Source organism: Leucoraja erinacea, chromosome 6 (genome assembly GCF_028641065.1).
Source record: "Leucoraja erinacea ecotype New England chromosome 6, Leri_hhj_1, whole genome shotgun sequence".
In the NCBI taxonomy this organism is placed as follows: Eukaryota; Metazoa; Chordata; class Chondrichthyes; order Rajiformes; family Rajidae; genus Leucoraja; species Leucoraja erinaceus.
Window position 1 is genome coordinate 47,702,835 of NC_073382.1, and position 17,077 is coordinate 47,719,911.

The following is a 17,077-nucleotide window of genomic DNA, read 5'->3' on the forward strand; positions in this document are numbered from 1 at the left end:
TTGGTGGAGGAAAAACACACAAAGTGCTGGAGTAACTCAGCGGGTCAGGCAACATCTCTGGAGAACGTAGTTAGGCAATGTTTCGGGTCGGGGCCCTTCTTCAGTCTGCATTTAATGATCATTGTTGTGACTCCTACAGCTGCTCATTTCCATGCAAATTGAGGGTGATGTACCTTGCAAATCTGACTGAGCTGTCCAGCAAGTGTGAAATGCAAATGTTCAACATTTTCCTGGAATCCCTCTCTGTCAAAGGACTGTTAAGGGCGGCATAATGGCGCTGCGGTAGAGTTGTTGCCTTACAGTGCCGGAGACCCGGGTTCAATCCTGACTACGGGTGCTGTCTATACGGAGTTTGTACGTTCTCCCCGTTACCACGTGGGATTTCTCTGGATGCTCCGGTTTCCACTAATTGTCCCTAGTGTGTAAGAAAGTGCCAGTGTATGGGTATCGCTGGTCGTTCAATTCAATTCAACTTTAATGTCATCGCACAAATACAAGTATGAGTACAACGAAATGCAGTTTTGCGTCAGTCCGTAGTAGTTGTGCATAAAGAAATAAAAAAATAGAAAGAGAGAAGATACAGAATAATCAAAAAATACAGAATAATTAAACAATGGGGACGGAGGGACCAGAGAAATCTATCGGCGGGACTCCGAGTTCAGCAATGTGATTGTGTTGTTGTAGAAGCTGTTCCTCATCCTACTAGTACGTGACCTGAGGCTCCTGTACCGCCTCCCTGATGGGAGGAGGGCGAACAGTCCATGGTTGGGGTGTGAGGGGTCTTTGATGATCTTCCCAGCCCGTCTCAGACACCGTTTTCGGTGGAGGGCATCCATGGCAGGGAGCGGGGCACTGATGATGTGCTGCGCGGTTTTCACCACCCGTTGTAGTGCCTTCCTGTCCGCAGCAGTGCAGCTGCTGTACCATACCGTGAAGCAGATGGTCAGGATACTCTCTATGGTACAGCGGTAAAAGTTGGTCAGGATCCGGGGGGACAGGTGGGCTTTCTTGAGCCTCCTCAGGAAGTAAAGGCGCTGCTGTGCCTTTTTGATCAGTTTGGAGGTGTTGAGGGACCAGGACAAATCCTCCGAGATATGTACTCCGAGGAATTTATAGCTGGAGACGTGCTCCACCTCAGTCCCGTTTATATGGATGGGGGTATGACTGCCTCCTCTGGTCTGCCTGAAGTCAACAATAATCTCCTTCGTCTTCTTGGAGTTGAGGACGAGGTTATTGTTGGCACACCAGGCTGTCAGGTGCTGGATCTCCTCCCTGTAGGCTGACTCATCGTTGTCGCTGATCAGTCCTACTACCGTGGTATCGTCAGCAAACTTAATAATGGCGTTGGATCCGTACTTTGGGATGCAGTCGTGGGTGAAGAGGGAGTAGAGGAGAGGGCTGAGCACACAGCCCTGTGGCACTCCGTTGCAGACTCGGTGGGCTAAAGGGCCTGTATCTGTGCTGTATCTCTAAACTAAACTAAGCTGTCAACATGTAAAGCTATATGTAAAGTAAACTGTTAACAGAAAAACCCTTAACCGAGAAATCTTCAGTCCATAGCTCTTGAAAGGGCCGAAGGGTTTGTTTCCATGCTGTACATATCTAAAGTCTAAAGTAAAACATATTGGAAAGCGATTTGCTGCCAACGACAAATGACAGGCAGCAGCACCAACATTTCTGCTGATGTGTGCATGAGCACACCCAGAGTCGATGTCAGTCATAGGGGCTATTAACAGTGAACGCTGAGAGTTTTCTCCATTGTTAACCCGGCAAAACACTGACCTGCACGGTCACACCAGTCACATTGGATGCCATTTAAAAAGCCATGTCAATGCTGCAGCAGAAATCAAAATGTGATTCCAGGAAGGAGCCCAGTATCATGAGGCCCCAATATCAATCAGCACGGAACAAGAGCCTTTGCTCCATCTCGTCCATGCCCACCCAGATGCCCCGGCTGAGCTGGACACATTGCCCACGCCTGGCCCATATCCCACATGTAAACAGTTTAGATGTAGTTTAGGTTTAGTCTGTTTTTGGCTTTGTTTTAGTTTTGATACACAGCATAGAAACAGGTCCTTTTGCCCACCGAGTCCCCGCCGGCCAACGATCACCAATATACTAGTTCAATGTTACCCCTGTTTCACATCCTACACACTAGGGGCAATTTACAGAAACCAATTAACCTACAAATCTGCACGTCTTTGGAATGTTTAGAGGAAACTGGAACACTTGGAGAAAACCTACGCAATCACAGGGAGAACGTACAAACTCCGTACAGACAACACCGGTAGCCAGGATCGAACCCGGGTATCTGGCGCTGTGAGGCAGCAACTCTACCATTGCGCCACTGTGCCGCCCTGATCCCTGTTTGACAAAGCAGACGCCAGAATGTCCATGGATGGAAAGTGGGAGCAGGGGACACATGACTGCAATAGAGGCCGCTAGACAGGATCTCATTGTAACCCTTATCTGCTTCCCTCCTGAGCAGTTGGGCCGTACAGACAGGCTGGCCCGCTGCCAGGTGTAAACACGAGCAGCAAGAGGCAGCAGCTGGAAACTCTCTCTGGGAAAGAGGAGGATGGAAGTGAATCAGCGGTGGAGCTGAGGGAGGTGAACTCAGGTCCAGGAACGCAAGGATTAAGAGTATAATTTTTGTCTTATTTTGCAGTTGCTTGGGGATTGACTGCAATGATATCACTATCAGCCCCCCCCCCATCAACACAAGCTCCATTGCAGCGTTAGACACAAGTCAGTGTGTGTCATTTGGAGAATGCAGATGCTGGAATCTTGTGTAAAACACAAAATGCTAGTTTCCCTGCATGGAAACATCAAATTATAGTGGACATAGCTTTCAGGTGAGAAGGGCAACATTTAAAGGAAATGTGCAGTTTTTTTACACATGCTGCGTAGGGTGGTGGTACAGGCAGATACGATAGCGGCGGAACAGTGGTGCAGCAATAGAGTTGTTGCCTTACAGTGCAAGACTCACAGAATCGATCCTGACTACGGGTGCTGCCTCTACAGTTTGTACATTCTCCCTGTGAACACATGGGTTCCGATTTCCTCCCACATTCCAAAAATGTACTTGTCTGTAGGTTAATTGGGTTCTGTTAATCCTAAATTGTTCCTAGTGTGTAGGATAGTGCTAGTGTATGGGGTTATCCCTGGTCGGCATGGACATAGTGGGCCGAAGGGCCTGTTTCCATGCTGTATCTCTAAAGTCTAAAGGGGAAGGGGGGTTATTTGATAGGCGGATGGTTGGACAAAGGCCAAAGATGCAAAGACAGAAGGTGTGAGCCAAAAGTATTGAAGAGTTGAAAATATTGATGCTCAGGTAAAAGTATGCAGGTTGGAGGGGAGGGAGAGGGGAGAAATTAATCTCCATGTTTTGGCTTTTGGGAAAAGTATTGGCACAGTCTCAGAGTTTTCTTAGAGAGTCTGAAGAAGGGTCCTGTCCCGAAACGTCACGCATTCATGTTCTCCAGAGATGCTGCCTGACCCGCTGAATTACTCCAGCACTTTGTATCTTCCCTTGATCAACCAGTATCTGCAGTTACTTGTTTCTACGTTGAGAGAGGTTTTCTGTATATTAACCTGAATACATTCACAACTTACTGCTTCATTCTGAAGACTATCATTCTGGCAGTGCAGCATTCCCGAGTGACACTGCAGAATAGATTATATATATGTGCCCGAGTTCAGGAGTGGGCCCTGTACCCACAGAGGTAGAGCATACTGGAGATGGCTTGCATGGTGTTTGAAAAATGCATGAGATTGTTTAGAAATGCAGATGAGATGGAAGATTGCTTCCTCCTGCAGTGAAACAATGGACAGGGCAGATGCAGCTCGCAATACACTCGATGGATTGAATCTTTTATAGGTACTGGTAGGAGTTCTTTACACAATAGAAACCCATTGTGCTCTCTCCGCTGTATGCTTTGTCTTGTGAGCCTTTCATTGCAAGGGATGAGTCCAGGTATCTTTAGGTGGCCTTCCTTTGTCTTCTGTTATTGTGTTATCGTGATTTTGTTCAACCAGACAATCCTGGCGGAGGGAATTGCCTCGACGTTGAACTAATTAGCTTGGAAACATACATCTGGCTTTCTAATTACCGCTCTAGGGCTGCCAAGGGCCAAGCTGTTACCTTCATTAAATCGTTGTGCTGCCTTTTAAGGAAGTTATACATAAATTCCCTCGAAGAATGGTATCGAAATTAGTATTTGTCTGACCTCTTTTCATTCTTTAACGGTACCAGCTGACAGAGAGTGGCAAAAATAAAACTAATTGGCCTAGCTAGTCAACAACAATAATCCTGCTAATGTGATGATAATGTGTCATTCAACACTAAGCAAAACGTGGACAAGTACCATGTATAATTACTCCAATTATTATCAGATAAAGCCAATACATTAAATGATGGTGACGCAGTGCCAGAGACCCGGGTTCGATCCTGACTATGGGTGCTGTCTGTGAGGAGTTTGTACGTTTGCCCCATGACCTATGGGTTTTTTCGGGTGCGCTGGTTTCCTCCCACACTCCAAAGACATGCAGGTTTGTAGGTTAATTGGCTTCAGTAAATATTGTAAATTGTCCTAGTGTGTTGGGTAGTGTTAGTGTGCAGGGATCATTGGTCGGCTCAGACTTGGTGGGTCAAAGGGCCTGTTTCCGCACTGTAGCTCTAAACTAAACTAATCTAAACACCTGAAGCAGCAGAGGTGTGTGGTCAAAATAATAACTGCACCATGCTTTTAAAAGATCAAGTATAAGTTGATTTTTGTGGTGTGTTTTAGAAACATAGAAACATAGAAAATAGATGCAGGAGTAGGCCATTCGGCCCTTGATTCAATATGATCATGGCTGATCTTCCAACTCGGTATCCTGTGCCTGCCTTTTCTCCATACCCCCTGATCCCTTTAGCCACAAGGGCCACATCTAACTCCCTCTTAAATATAGCCAATGAATTGGCCTCAACTACCTTCTGTGGCAGAGAGTTCCAGAGATTCACCACTCTCTGTGTGAAAAATGTTTTTCTCATCTTGGTCCTAAAGGATTTCCCTTTTATCCTTAAACTGTGACCCCTTGTCCTGGACTTCCCCAACATTGGGAACAATCTTCCTGCATCTAGCCTGTCCAACCCCTTAAGATTTTGTTTTGATTGTTGCAAAATTGTGTGCCTTAGCTCAAAGTTAGATTGTTTTTAAACTGGGAAGAAATGTAACAATTCCCTGCGACCAAATCATGGGATAGCAGTGAAGCAAAGAAGAGCAACGTCAGTCAGGGATCTGGACCCGCACCCGCATTGTCACCCATCCTTATTCTCCAGAGATGCCGCCTGACCCGCTGAGCTATGCCATCATTCTGCCAATCTTTGGTATAAACCAACAGCTGCAGTTTTTTTTAAATCAGATTTATTAGTCAAAAAAAATAGAAACTTTATTTCTGCCTGATGATTTTGTGGAGAGTACAATTTTCGAATGGCTATCTTAAAGCAAGAGTCTGAAGAAGGGTTTTGGCCCGAAACGTTGCCTATTTCCTTCGCTCCATAGATGCTGCTGCACCCGCTGAGTTTCTCCAGCACTTTTGTCTACAAATTTGCTTCTTGACGTTCCCGTACTTAAACTCAGACGCTTAGTTTATTGATACAGCTTGAAAAGAGTCCCATCAGCCCACCGAGTCCGTGACAACCAGTGATCACCTGTACCCGTTCGATCCTACACATTAGGGACAACTACTTTTGCAGAAGGCAATTAACCTACAAACCTGCATGTCTTTGGATTGTGGGAGGAAACCCGATCACCCGGAAAAAAGCCCACTGAGGGATATGGTTGATGTGCAGGCAGGAGATTAGTTTAACAGCATCATATTCAGCATGGACGTTGTGGGTCAAAGATGGATACACAAAGTGCTGGAGTAACTCGGCAGGTCAGGCAGCATGTCTGCAGAAAAAGGATGGGTGACATTTCAAATCGGGAACCTTTTTCAGACTCAGATTCAGGGCCAAAGTGCCTGTTCATAAATTCATGTTATAGGAGCAGAATTAGTCCATTCGGCCCAACAAGTCTACTCCGCCATTCAAGGATGGCTGATCTATCTTTCCCTCAACCTCATTCTCCTGCCTTTCCCCATAACCCTTGACACCCTTACTAATCAAGAATCTGTCAATCTCCGCCTTAAAAATATCCATTGACATGGCCTTCACGGCCTTCTGTAGAATCAAGAGTGGCGGCTCAGTAACGCAGCGGTAGAGTTGCTGCCTTACAGCCCCAGAGACCCGGGTTCGATCCTGACTACGGGCGCTGTCTGTACGGAGTTTGTGCGTTCCTCTGCTGCACTGCTCATGTATGGCCATCTCTGGTCACAAGATGGTGTTCAACCCATAATTGTATGTCACCAATCTGTGACTAATGCACCTTTAGGGAGTTCATGCATACCATGTGATCAGTCTACATACTACTGTTGGGCCACCTGCCACCAGTGTGATTTGACAATTATCCACACTGCTTGTTATCCAGTCTGTGATAACTAGTTCCAGGTTTTTGGGCTTTGTCACAAGGAGCCTTGTGGAATTCACATTCTGGATAGTTTTTCCTAGGATCTAATTCAAAGAACAGAATATTTCATAGTTTGTACTCCCTGATGTGTTTGCTGATTTAATATTGAAAAATTGTCATCATCCTTTTTGTTTTCAGTGATTTTAAGTCATTTTTGTTGGATCTTTTATTTTTCATAAACCTTTCTTTGGATCTGTCCCAATAGATTGTCGTTGTAGAAAAATTTAAATAACAAACATGTTGAACAAAAGTTATAACATGGAAAGCTGTGCAAATCAGTCTACTAGAAACAAGGTGTAGAAACAAAGAACTGCAGGTGCTGGTTTATACCAAAGATAGACCTAATGTGCTGGAGTAACTCAGCGGTTTAGGCAGCATTTCTGGAGAGAAAGAATGGGTGACGTTTCGGGTCAAGAACCTCCCTAAGAGCTGAAACATTACCTATCCATTTTCTCCAGAGATGCTGCCTGACCCGCTGAGTTACTCCAGCACTAGAAACTGCTTGCAAAAGATGCTGGTTTACGAAAAAAAAAATCAACAAAGTGCCGGGCAGCATAGCTGGAGAACATGGCTAGGTGACATTTTGGGTCGGGACCCTTCCTCAGACTGATTGTGGGGATGGGGTGGGGAGGAGAGAGAGAAAGATGGAAGAAACAAGGGGCAGGACAAAGCTTGGCAAGTAATAGGTGGAAGGTACACAAAAAAGCTGGAGAAACTCAGCGGGTGCAGCAGCATCTATGGAGCGAAGGAAAAAGGCAACGTTTCGGGCCGAAACCCTTCTTCAGACTGATAGTAATAGGGGGATACAGGTGAGGGAGGGGTGTTGATAGGTAGATGGTTGGAGGTGATTGTTGGTGTGAGACGAAAGGATTGAAGAGTTGCAAGTTGCAAAACTAGACCTTTGTTAAGTTAGTCCAACAAGTAACTTTGATTTATTTTCAAAGAATAAATATATTAGCTGAGCAATGCAATAATCCCTTTGTTTATTCTGCAACTTAATATGTTTCACAAGTGCCTGTTCTATTTTCTGCCACTTGATTAAATTCATTAGTTGAATCGCAGTCACATCAACACGTCTGTGTCTCCGAAGCATATCACTGTCAGTCCAAATTTTAACAGGATCATTGTCTGCTGAGAAAAATGAGGGTTATGTAGGTTGCTCCTTGCGGCTCGAATGTGTCTCAGTCTGACAGCTGTGCGGTCTTGTTGAAAGATGTGCAGAAGGAGAACATTTTGAATAACCAAATCCAAATCCCAATTTCCCACGCAAAATTTCCATAGCTTTTGCTCGGCATAATAATGAAGCTCAGCGATTGAGGAGAGGATAATATCACAGTATTCTCTTGGAAAGGGTCACGGCAAGAACGAATTTGCTTCTAATTAAATGTTGCACTTTTTACTCGGAAACTTTGATCTGACTGATGGTTTATGCTCTGTTTATGGAAATCACTGCCTGTCTTGTTTAGTTAATTTTAGTTTAGAGATACAGTGCGGAAACGGGCCCTTTGGCCCACCGAGTCTGCACCGACCAGCAATCCCCCCCCGCACACTAACACTGTCTATACACGCTAAGGACAATTTACATTTATACCAAGCCAATTTACCTACAAACCTGTACATCTTTGGAGTGTGGGAGGTAACCGAAGATCTCAGAGAATACCAACGCAGGTCACGAGGAGAACGTACAAACTCCGTACAGACTAGCACCTGTAGTCAGATTCGAACTCGGGGCCCTGGCGCTGTAAGGCAGCAACTCTACCGTTGCACCACCCTGCCATCCTTGTACAAAAAGTTTTCAGTGGGTCATTTTTCTTTGTAACCGCACAGAAAGACTAAAGCACACCTGTATTGTGCTTTTGCTCATCATTATAGTTGGTTCCAGTTTATTCACAAAGAACATTTTGGCTGTGCTGTTGCTTCAAGAAAAGCCCTTCCATTTTTATTTGCCATATACAGACTGACAAATCTTTTCAAGTAATTAGGTGATTGGATCTACTGTAATAATTCACAGCAAGATGCTCTAAAATAATTAGTATACTCTTTAGTATGAAAAATGAAATTGCAAACAAATGTTAACAAAAAATGATTATTGCTTACAGTTTTTTTCTGAATTTTACCCCCCGAGAGCTCATTACTGTCATAGTGTCAGCATGGCAAACAGGCCCTTCAGCCCAACCTGTCCATGCCGACCAAGATGCCCCATCTAAGTTGGTCCCACCCACTTGCCAATATCCCTCTAAACCTTTCCTATTCATGCACCTGTCCAAATGTCTTTTAAATGCTCTCATTGTCCCTGACTCAAGTACCTCGTTCTACATATCCACCACCCTTTGAGTAAAAAGGTTTTGCCTCGGGTTCCTATTAGATCTTATCCCTGCTGGGCAACACTGTGGCGCAGTGGTAGAGTTGTTGCCTTACAGCGCCAGAGAGTCAGATTCGATCCTGACTCTGGGTGCTGTCTGTACAGAGTTTATACGTTCTCTTTGCGACCACGTGGGTTTACTTCAGGTTCTCCACTTTCCTCCCACATTCCAAAGACGTACCGAGACGTACCGGTTTGTAGGTTAACAGGCTTCTGCCAAGTGGCCCTCGTGTGTGGGACAGTGCTAGTGTATGGGGTTAACGGGGCTAGTGGTGGTTGGCGTGGACTAGGTGGACTGAAGAGCCTGTTTTCATGCTAAAGTCTAAAGAAAAAGGTTCTGACTGAAGTTTAATCAAAACCAAACTTCCAAGCTCGTTCAAACATTGAATTAGTATTGAGCGGATTTGTTCAATTGGTCGTTTTCAATAGACAATAGGTGCAGGAGTAGGCCATTCGGCCCTTCGAGCCAGCACCGCCATTCAATGTGATCATGGCTTATCATCCCCAATCAGTACCCCGTTCCTGCCTTCTCCCCATATCCCCTGACTCCGCTATATTTAAGAGCCCTATCTAGCTCTCTCTTGAAAGCATCCACAGAACCTGCCTCCACCGCCCTCTGAGGCAGAGAATTCCACAGACTCACCACTCTCTTTCGCCCTCTAAGATCAAAAAATCCATTACTCTATCCGGTAGCTGTGGCCAGAAGTTGGCAATACTTGCAATTGAAAACGCATGTCAAATCGCAAAGACAAATTTCTATACACACTGCAACAAATTGGGTTTCGTGAGGACATTACGTTGATGATTGTAATTTTTACCTGTTAAGTGTTTTTCTTAGCAACAAAGAAGATGCAGGGGGGGTGGGGAGAGACCCGTTGAGGAGGGGACCCGTCGAGAACGATGGAGAGGGGGAGGGCCGCAGAGAACAAAGGGGGGACCCGAGGCGGGCAGCACTTGCGGCAGCAGGCAGTAGATAGGAAAGTTTGGTAAACTTTTGTAACTTTGTCGGTGTCGAAGCGTGGCGACACTTGTGTACTGCCTCGGTGAGGTCGGCTAAATCATGAGCTGCACAATCACAGAGGATAAAAGCTGGGGGCATCACTGACTCGGGGCTGAAAGAATAAGCGGAGTGGGTAGAATGTGACAGTAAGAGAATGTGTTCAGGGCACAGAATTTTATTTGTATTTTTGCCAGGTTTTGCTGAATAGGCGTGAAACAGCTGCTTTCTCTGTACACGGAGGGCAGCCAGGCAGAGCACGGTTCTTGTCCGTAGTTTCCAGCTGAACGCGCGTTAGACATGGATAGTGGCTGCAACTTGTTTACCCATCTGTGGGAATGCTGACAGCAGGCATTTATAAATTCCCACAGTTGGCCGGCACTGGACATCGAACAGATGCAGGGATTATTGGGCGATTCGAGGAGGCTTTGGGACCAGGCCTGTGGAAGTAATTCATTCTTGTGTCACAGAAAAAGCTTTCTGAAGTTCAGGGGAGTGTGAGGGTCACGGTCTGTACAGGATCCATTAGAATAATTTTAAATATTTTATGTGGACGGCTCGATCGTAATCATGTATATTCTCTCCGCTGACTGGATAGCACGCAACAAAAAAAGCTTTTCACTGTACCTTGGTGCACGTGACAATAAACTAAAACTAACCTAAATTTGAACTTAAACCCAAACCTAAACAAGCCGACCTTAGATATTTCCTTTTGCGCCTACCGTGGCTGATCAATGGCTCAAATATTGAAAGCTACAAAGTCCAACTAAACTCTGATGTACACACTGCCCTGATTGCACTAGGGACTGCAAGCTTTGCTTTGTTTTTTGCACAAATTAGGTTTGTCTTTATTTCATGAACTTTCTTTTAATGTAATGAAAGGGAACTGCAGATGCTGGTTTATTCCAAAGTTAGACACAAAGTGATGGAGCATTATTTAATGCTTCTACATTAATGTGCTATACTTGTATATTTCTATATTAATTGGTTCATAATGTTTGACTCTGGATGGGTGATGTATTGGATAGGAACCCGAAAAGAAGTCTGAAGAAGAGTCTGAACTCGATACATTGCCTATCCATGTTTTCCAGAGTTGCTGCCTGACCCGCTGAGTTACTCCAGCATTTTGTGTCATTCTTTTTTTAAAGTTTGTTTATTATATTATCTATTAAGTACTGTGTTTACAAACCGGTTGTAATGCTGCAAGTAAGAATGTCATTGTTCTGTTTCGGTAAATATGACAATACTACACTCTTCACTCTCCTGACTGAGCCTTTGGTATAGTAGGATTGTATTGTATAAAGGGCCTGTCCCACTTGGTGTCATTTGCGCTTCAAGCAGATGGCGCACAAAGATTTTGTACATCACAAAATCCTGGGACACCGCGCGTGACCACGTGTCACTGCCTATGTCACTACGCATCATGCGCACATCACGTGTGTGTCATGACTCGTGCGTCGTGACGCGTAAATGATGTCGCACAAATGACGGCCAAGTGGGACAGGCCCTTAACTGAACTGAATTGACAAAAATAATTTCACTGTACTTTGGTACACATGACAATAAAGTCCAACTGAACCAATTAAAGTCATATTTTCTTTAAAATATTACTAAGATTTAAAATCATGAAAATAATAGAAGCAAGTTTAAGTGGTTGGCTTTAATAAAGTTAGTAAATAGTAAATGGTTATACAACAGTAGTTCGACGTAGAGCTCTATGTTTCCCTTCTTACAGCTTTCGTTCACCCCCAATCAGTCTGAGGAAGGGTCCCGACCTAAAACATATCCACCTATCACTTGCCAGGCTATGCCGTGCCCCTCCTCTTCTCCAGCTTTTTCCACCCTACCCCAATCAGTCTGAGGAAGGGTCCCAACCCGAATCGTCACCTATCCATGTCCTCCAGCTGACCCGCGGAGTTACTCTGGCATTTTGTGTCGTTTTTGTACACCAGTTTTGTAAACCAGGCTGAGGGATGATCTTATAGAGGTGCATAAAATCGTAGGAAGAATGAATAGGGTTTGGGGAATCAAGAGCCAGAGGGGATAGGTTTAAGTGAGAGGGACAAGTTTTAATCGGAACCTGAGGGACAATTCTTTCACTCAGAGGGTGGTGGGTGTAGGGATTGAGCTGCCACAGGAGGTAGTTGAGGCAGGTACTATAACACCATTTACTTTAGTTTAAAGATGCAGCATGGAAACAGGCCCGGCGGCCCACCAAATCCACGCTGACCATTGATCACCCTTTCACACTAGTTGTATGTTATCCCATTTTCACATGCACTCCTGACACACGAGGGAGAATTTACAGCGGGCCAATTAACCTACAAACCCTTGTATATCTGGGATGTGGGAGGAAACTGGAGCACTCGGGGGAAACCCAGGCGGTCACAAGGATAACGTGCCAGCTCCACACAGACAGCACCCGAGGTCAAAATCGAACCCGGGTCTCTGGTGGTCTGAGGCAGCAACTCTACCGGCGTGCATTTAAAGGCATATGGACAGGTGCATGGATGAGAAAGGTTAAGAGGCATATGGGCCAAGCACGGCAAATGGAACTGGTTTGGATGGGGCAACTTTTTTGCATGGCGTAGTTGGGCTAAAGGACCTGTTTCCATGCCTTAGTAAATTGCCAGACTTCGTGCTTGGAGCCAATATCAGTTCAACAGGTTGAAAGACCTCCTTCCAGTCTGTAATGTTCCCGTGAAGAATAAATCGAGCTTTACACCAAGTTGTTAACTCCTGTACACAGCAACCAACCTCATCGTGTTTGATCAGTTCCACTAGATTAGTTTAGTTTATTGTCATGTGTATTGAGGTACAGTGAAAATCTTTTTGCTGCGCGCTCACCAATCAGGGAAAAGACTGTACATGATTACAATCAAGCTGCCCACAGTGTCCAGGTGCAGGATAAAGGGTGTAACATTTAGTGCTGGGGAATATCCAATTTTAAGGTCTCCAGTGAGGTAGATGGGAGGTCAGGACCTCTTTCTACTTGGTGAGAGGACGGTTCAGTTGGCTGAAGATAGATGGGAAGTAACTGAACCTGCATCTGGAGGTGTGTGTTTTCCCATTTCTGTACCTCATGTCTGATGGGAGAGGGGAGAGGAGGGAGTGACCAGGGTGAGACTGGTGCTGGTGGCCTTACCGAGGCAGTGTGAAGTGGAGAAGGAATCAATGGAAGGGAGGTTGATTTGTGTGAGCTGGGTTGCGTCCGCAAATCTCTGCCATTTCTTGCGGTCTTGGATGGTGCGGCTCTTCCCATCCCAAACCCCATTCTTCCCCTCCAACGCTCCACTGGTAATGGGTGACTGAATATACCATCTCCTTCTACTTTGCAGGCTGGAATGGTCGTGAAATGTGGAACATTCTGGTTCGGCCTGGTTCTTGTTCCTGTCGTATGTTTGATAAAAGATGTATTTTGGACAGCGTAAGTAGAAATAAATTGCAACTGCAAACGTTTGCATTCGTTCCGTGCCTTGGATGCAATGTAAAGGTTTGTTCTCACCAGGGGGAGCGGGCAGGAGAATGGGGTTGAGAGGGAAAGATAAATCAGCCATTCGGGTGGTGGGTGTCTGGAGGAGGTAGTTGCGGAGGTAGTTGAGGCAGGTACTATCGCAGCATTTAAGAACCATTTAGACAGGACCATGGTAGAAATATCCGCAAGGTCGCGAGTTTGCGCCTCGATAGCAGTGGGTTCAGTAGTTTTTTCTTGCAGGAGAGAATATGGGCTAAATTTCACCAAGTTAGGAGAGGTGTAGACTGTGTGGGCAGGAAGTGGGCCCACCATTCTCAAAAGCGCTGTGTCTCCCTGTCCCTCCACATCGTCGGGAGCAGTTCGCGGGCTCATCAGGCTGGAGTTGGAGCCTGTTTTTGCTGGCTGTGAGTCTCCTCCGCTTGCAGCATGAGGGGGCGCAGCTGCGTCCTGCCACTTGTCGCTGTACGGCGCATCGGGAGGCTTCTGCGACGTCTCTCAGTCTTCGAGGACCACCCCCGGATGCCGCGGACAAGCTTGAACCCGCTGCGGAACTGACTTACCATCGCTGGCTGTGAGTGGGGTATCGCCTCAGCGCAGAGGGAGAAGAGGAACTGGAAGAGAGACAGTAACCCTAAGACTTTTGCCTCTATCACAGTGAGGAGGTGCTTGGTAAACTCACAGTTCCCAGTCTCAGCTCCTGTACAGGGGGGTGGTAGTCCACAGCCCGAGCCATCAGTTTCTGTCCCTACGGGGACAGCGGAGAGCGTGTTCCTCTGGGCTGCTGCTGGTTGTGGGTCTCTGGGATCTCCGTGCTTGCAGTGGGCCTGGGGGTCGGTTGTCCCGTTGGTCCTGACTGTTAGTCAAGTTAGGTCGGAGGGCCTGTTTCAGCTCTATATGACTCTATGATTGGAGTAGACTTGAATGTTGGAGTAGACTTGATGGGTCTAATGGCCCAATTCTACTCCTGTGACTTAGAACTTGTCATGGAGACTCGCAGAATATTTATGTTCATAAATTATGGACCTGAATTAGGCCCATCAAGTCTACACTCAATCATAGCTAATCTATCTTTGCCCCCCCCCAACCCCATTCTCCTGCCTACTCCCCATAAACCCTGACAACTGTACTAATCTAGAATCTGTCCACCTCCGCCTTTTAAAAGATTAAATATTGCAAGTGTTTCTTCTGTCTTCATTTTATTGTTGGGTTGGGCTAAGGCCTAGGTACAGTGAAATGTTTTGTTTCACATCCAACCCAGTAAAAACATGTAGCAGACCTCACCTAGGCAGTACACAAGTAGCGCCACGTTTTGGCGCCGATAGAGTTTAAAAAGTTCACTGAACATTCTACTGCCTGCCGCCGCCGCACGTGTTTCAGGATGGAACCCGGGCCTCTCGCGCTGTGAGGCAGCAATACGCTACCAGTAGTCAGATTTGATCATACCCATCTTAACATTTCTTCAATGTGTGCAATTTTAACAAATGATTAACTTTGGTGCAGTGTTCTGGGAAGTCACAGTATTCTGTTTAAGCTCGGGATATTCAATGTTTTGCTTGTTGGTTTTGCGTTGTACAAAACTCCTGTAAAGTCATATTCTCTCATTCAGTGGCTGCCATTCCTATCATAAAACCTTGTTGGAGGAGGTTCAGGAGCTGGAAGCCCGATCTCAGGATCCTACGAAGGCTATGTTGCGGGACTTCAGTTCAAAGAGGTAGGACTAGTTCACCAAGTCATATTGTCATTTGGTTTGGATAAATGCTCTTCCAATTGATTGATTGATTGATACTTTATTGTCAGATGTACTTGGTGCAGTGAGATTCTTTGTTATGCAAAGATGGCCAATTATAGGGCACGGACAAACTTACAAAAGTGTTCAATATACAGTAGTCCCGATGGTCACTCTTCCTTCTCCCCCCCCCCCCCCCCCCCCCCCCCCCACACACAGTCCCTCTTTGTCCTCAGCGGGCCCCAATACCCCCCCCCTCACTGGGACACTCCTTGTTCTCGGCATTGTTTCATAGAATCATCCAGCGCGGAGACAGGGCCTTCGTCCAACTTGTCAATGCCGACCAAGATGCCACATCTAAGCCAGTGCCCTTTGCCCGTGTTTGCCCCATATTCTTGTAATCCTTTCCTATCCATGCATCTGTCCAAATGTCTTTTAAATGCTGATATTGTACCTGCCCCAACTCCCTCCTCTGGCAGCTCATTCCATATACCCACTACCCTCTAGTTTAGTTTAGTTTGGTTTAGTTTAGAGATACAGCTCAGAAAGAGGCCCTTAGGCCCACCAAGTCCACACTGACCAGCGATCCCCGCACTTTAACACTATCCTACACACACTGAGGACAATTTTACGTTTACACCAAGCCAATTAACCTACTAAGGTGTATTTCACACACCTCATCCCCCAGCACTTCAAGGAATAAAGTCCTAGCCTGCCCAACCTCTCCCTGTAGTTCAGGCACTCAAGTCCTGGCAACATCCCTGGAAACCTTCATAAGTTCATACGCTGTAGGAGCTGAATTAGGACATTTGGGCCCATCAAGTCCACTTCACTATTCAATCATGGCTGATCTGGAATTTAGACGGATGAGAGGGGATCTTATAGAAACATATACAATTATTAAGGGATTGGACATGCATGATGCAGGAAACATGTTCCCGATGTTAGGGGAGTCCAGAACCAGGGGCCACAGTTTAAGAATAAGGGGTAGGCCATGTAGAATTGAGGTGTGGAAAAACTTTTTCACACAAAGAGTTGTGAATTTGTGGAATGATCTGCCTCAGAAGGCAGTGGAGGCCGATTCACTGGATGCATTCAAAAGAGAGTTAGATAGAGCTCTTAGGGCTGGCGGAATCAAGGGGTATGGGGAGAAGGCAGGAACGGGGTACTGATTGAGGATGATCAGCCATGATCACATTAAATGCCGGTGCTTCCTTGAAAGGCCAAATGGCCTCCTCCTGCACCTATTGTCTATGTATCTATGTATGTATCTACCTTTCCCTCTCAACCCCACTCTCCTGCCTTCTCCCCATAACCGCTGACACCCTTACTGATTAATCTATATCAAAATATTCATTGACGTCCTCCACAGCGTTCTGTGGCAATGAATTCCACAGATTCACCACCCTCTGACTAAAGAAAGTCCTCCTCATCTCCTTTCATTCTGAGACTGTGGCCTCTGGTCCTAGGCTCTACCACTAGTGGAAAAATCCTCTCCACATCCACTCTATCCAAGCTTTTCACTTTTCGGTCAGTTTCAATGAGGTCTCCCCTCATCCTTCTAAGCTCCAGTGAATACAGGCTCAGTGCCGTCAAACCTTCTCTGCACCCTATCCAGCATAAGGACATCCTTTCCCATGGGGCATTTATGTCAGCATGGACAGGTTGGGCCGAAGGGTGCTGTTTGACTCTATGGCCTTAACTTAATTTATTTATTTGAATTGTTTTAGTTCCTGAATGTTACTCCAGTAGTTATGTAACATAGGATAATCACGGATAGTTCTTATTTCATAGTAATTTAATCATCCATGATTGAAATCCTGCTTGCCATGAGAAATATTTTTAAAGAATAGGGAAAGGGGGAAAGGGCTTTTCAGGTTCCCTACCTGGTCGGAGAGACGGCTTTTCTCCGGGCTGCAGCTCCGACCCGTCCTCGCGGCCTACCAGCGAGCCTGGAGCGGCGTTT

At 45.9% G+C, this 17,077-nt stretch overlaps 1 protein-coding gene across 5 annotated transcripts in view; it reads left to right on the forward strand.

Moving 5' to 3' along the window:
• atp8a2 (ATPase phospholipid transporting 8A2) overlaps positions 1-17,077 on the forward strand; it is a 279,344-nt gene that overhangs the window by 242,066 nt on the left and 20,201 nt on the right. For all 5 annotated transcript variants that reach the window (XR_008723613.1, XM_055636930.1, XM_055636932.1 and 2 more), the window contains exons 34-35: positions 13,249-13,337; positions 14,992-15,096. Coding sequence is in view for 4 of the 5 variants with exons in the window: in XM_055636930.1 (XP_055492905.1) it covers positions 13,249-13,337; positions 14,992-15,096 (194 nt within the window). In the remaining variant the exon portion in view is untranslated. The remainder of the gene's footprint in view (positions 1-13,248; positions 13,338-14,991; positions 15,097-17,077) is intronic.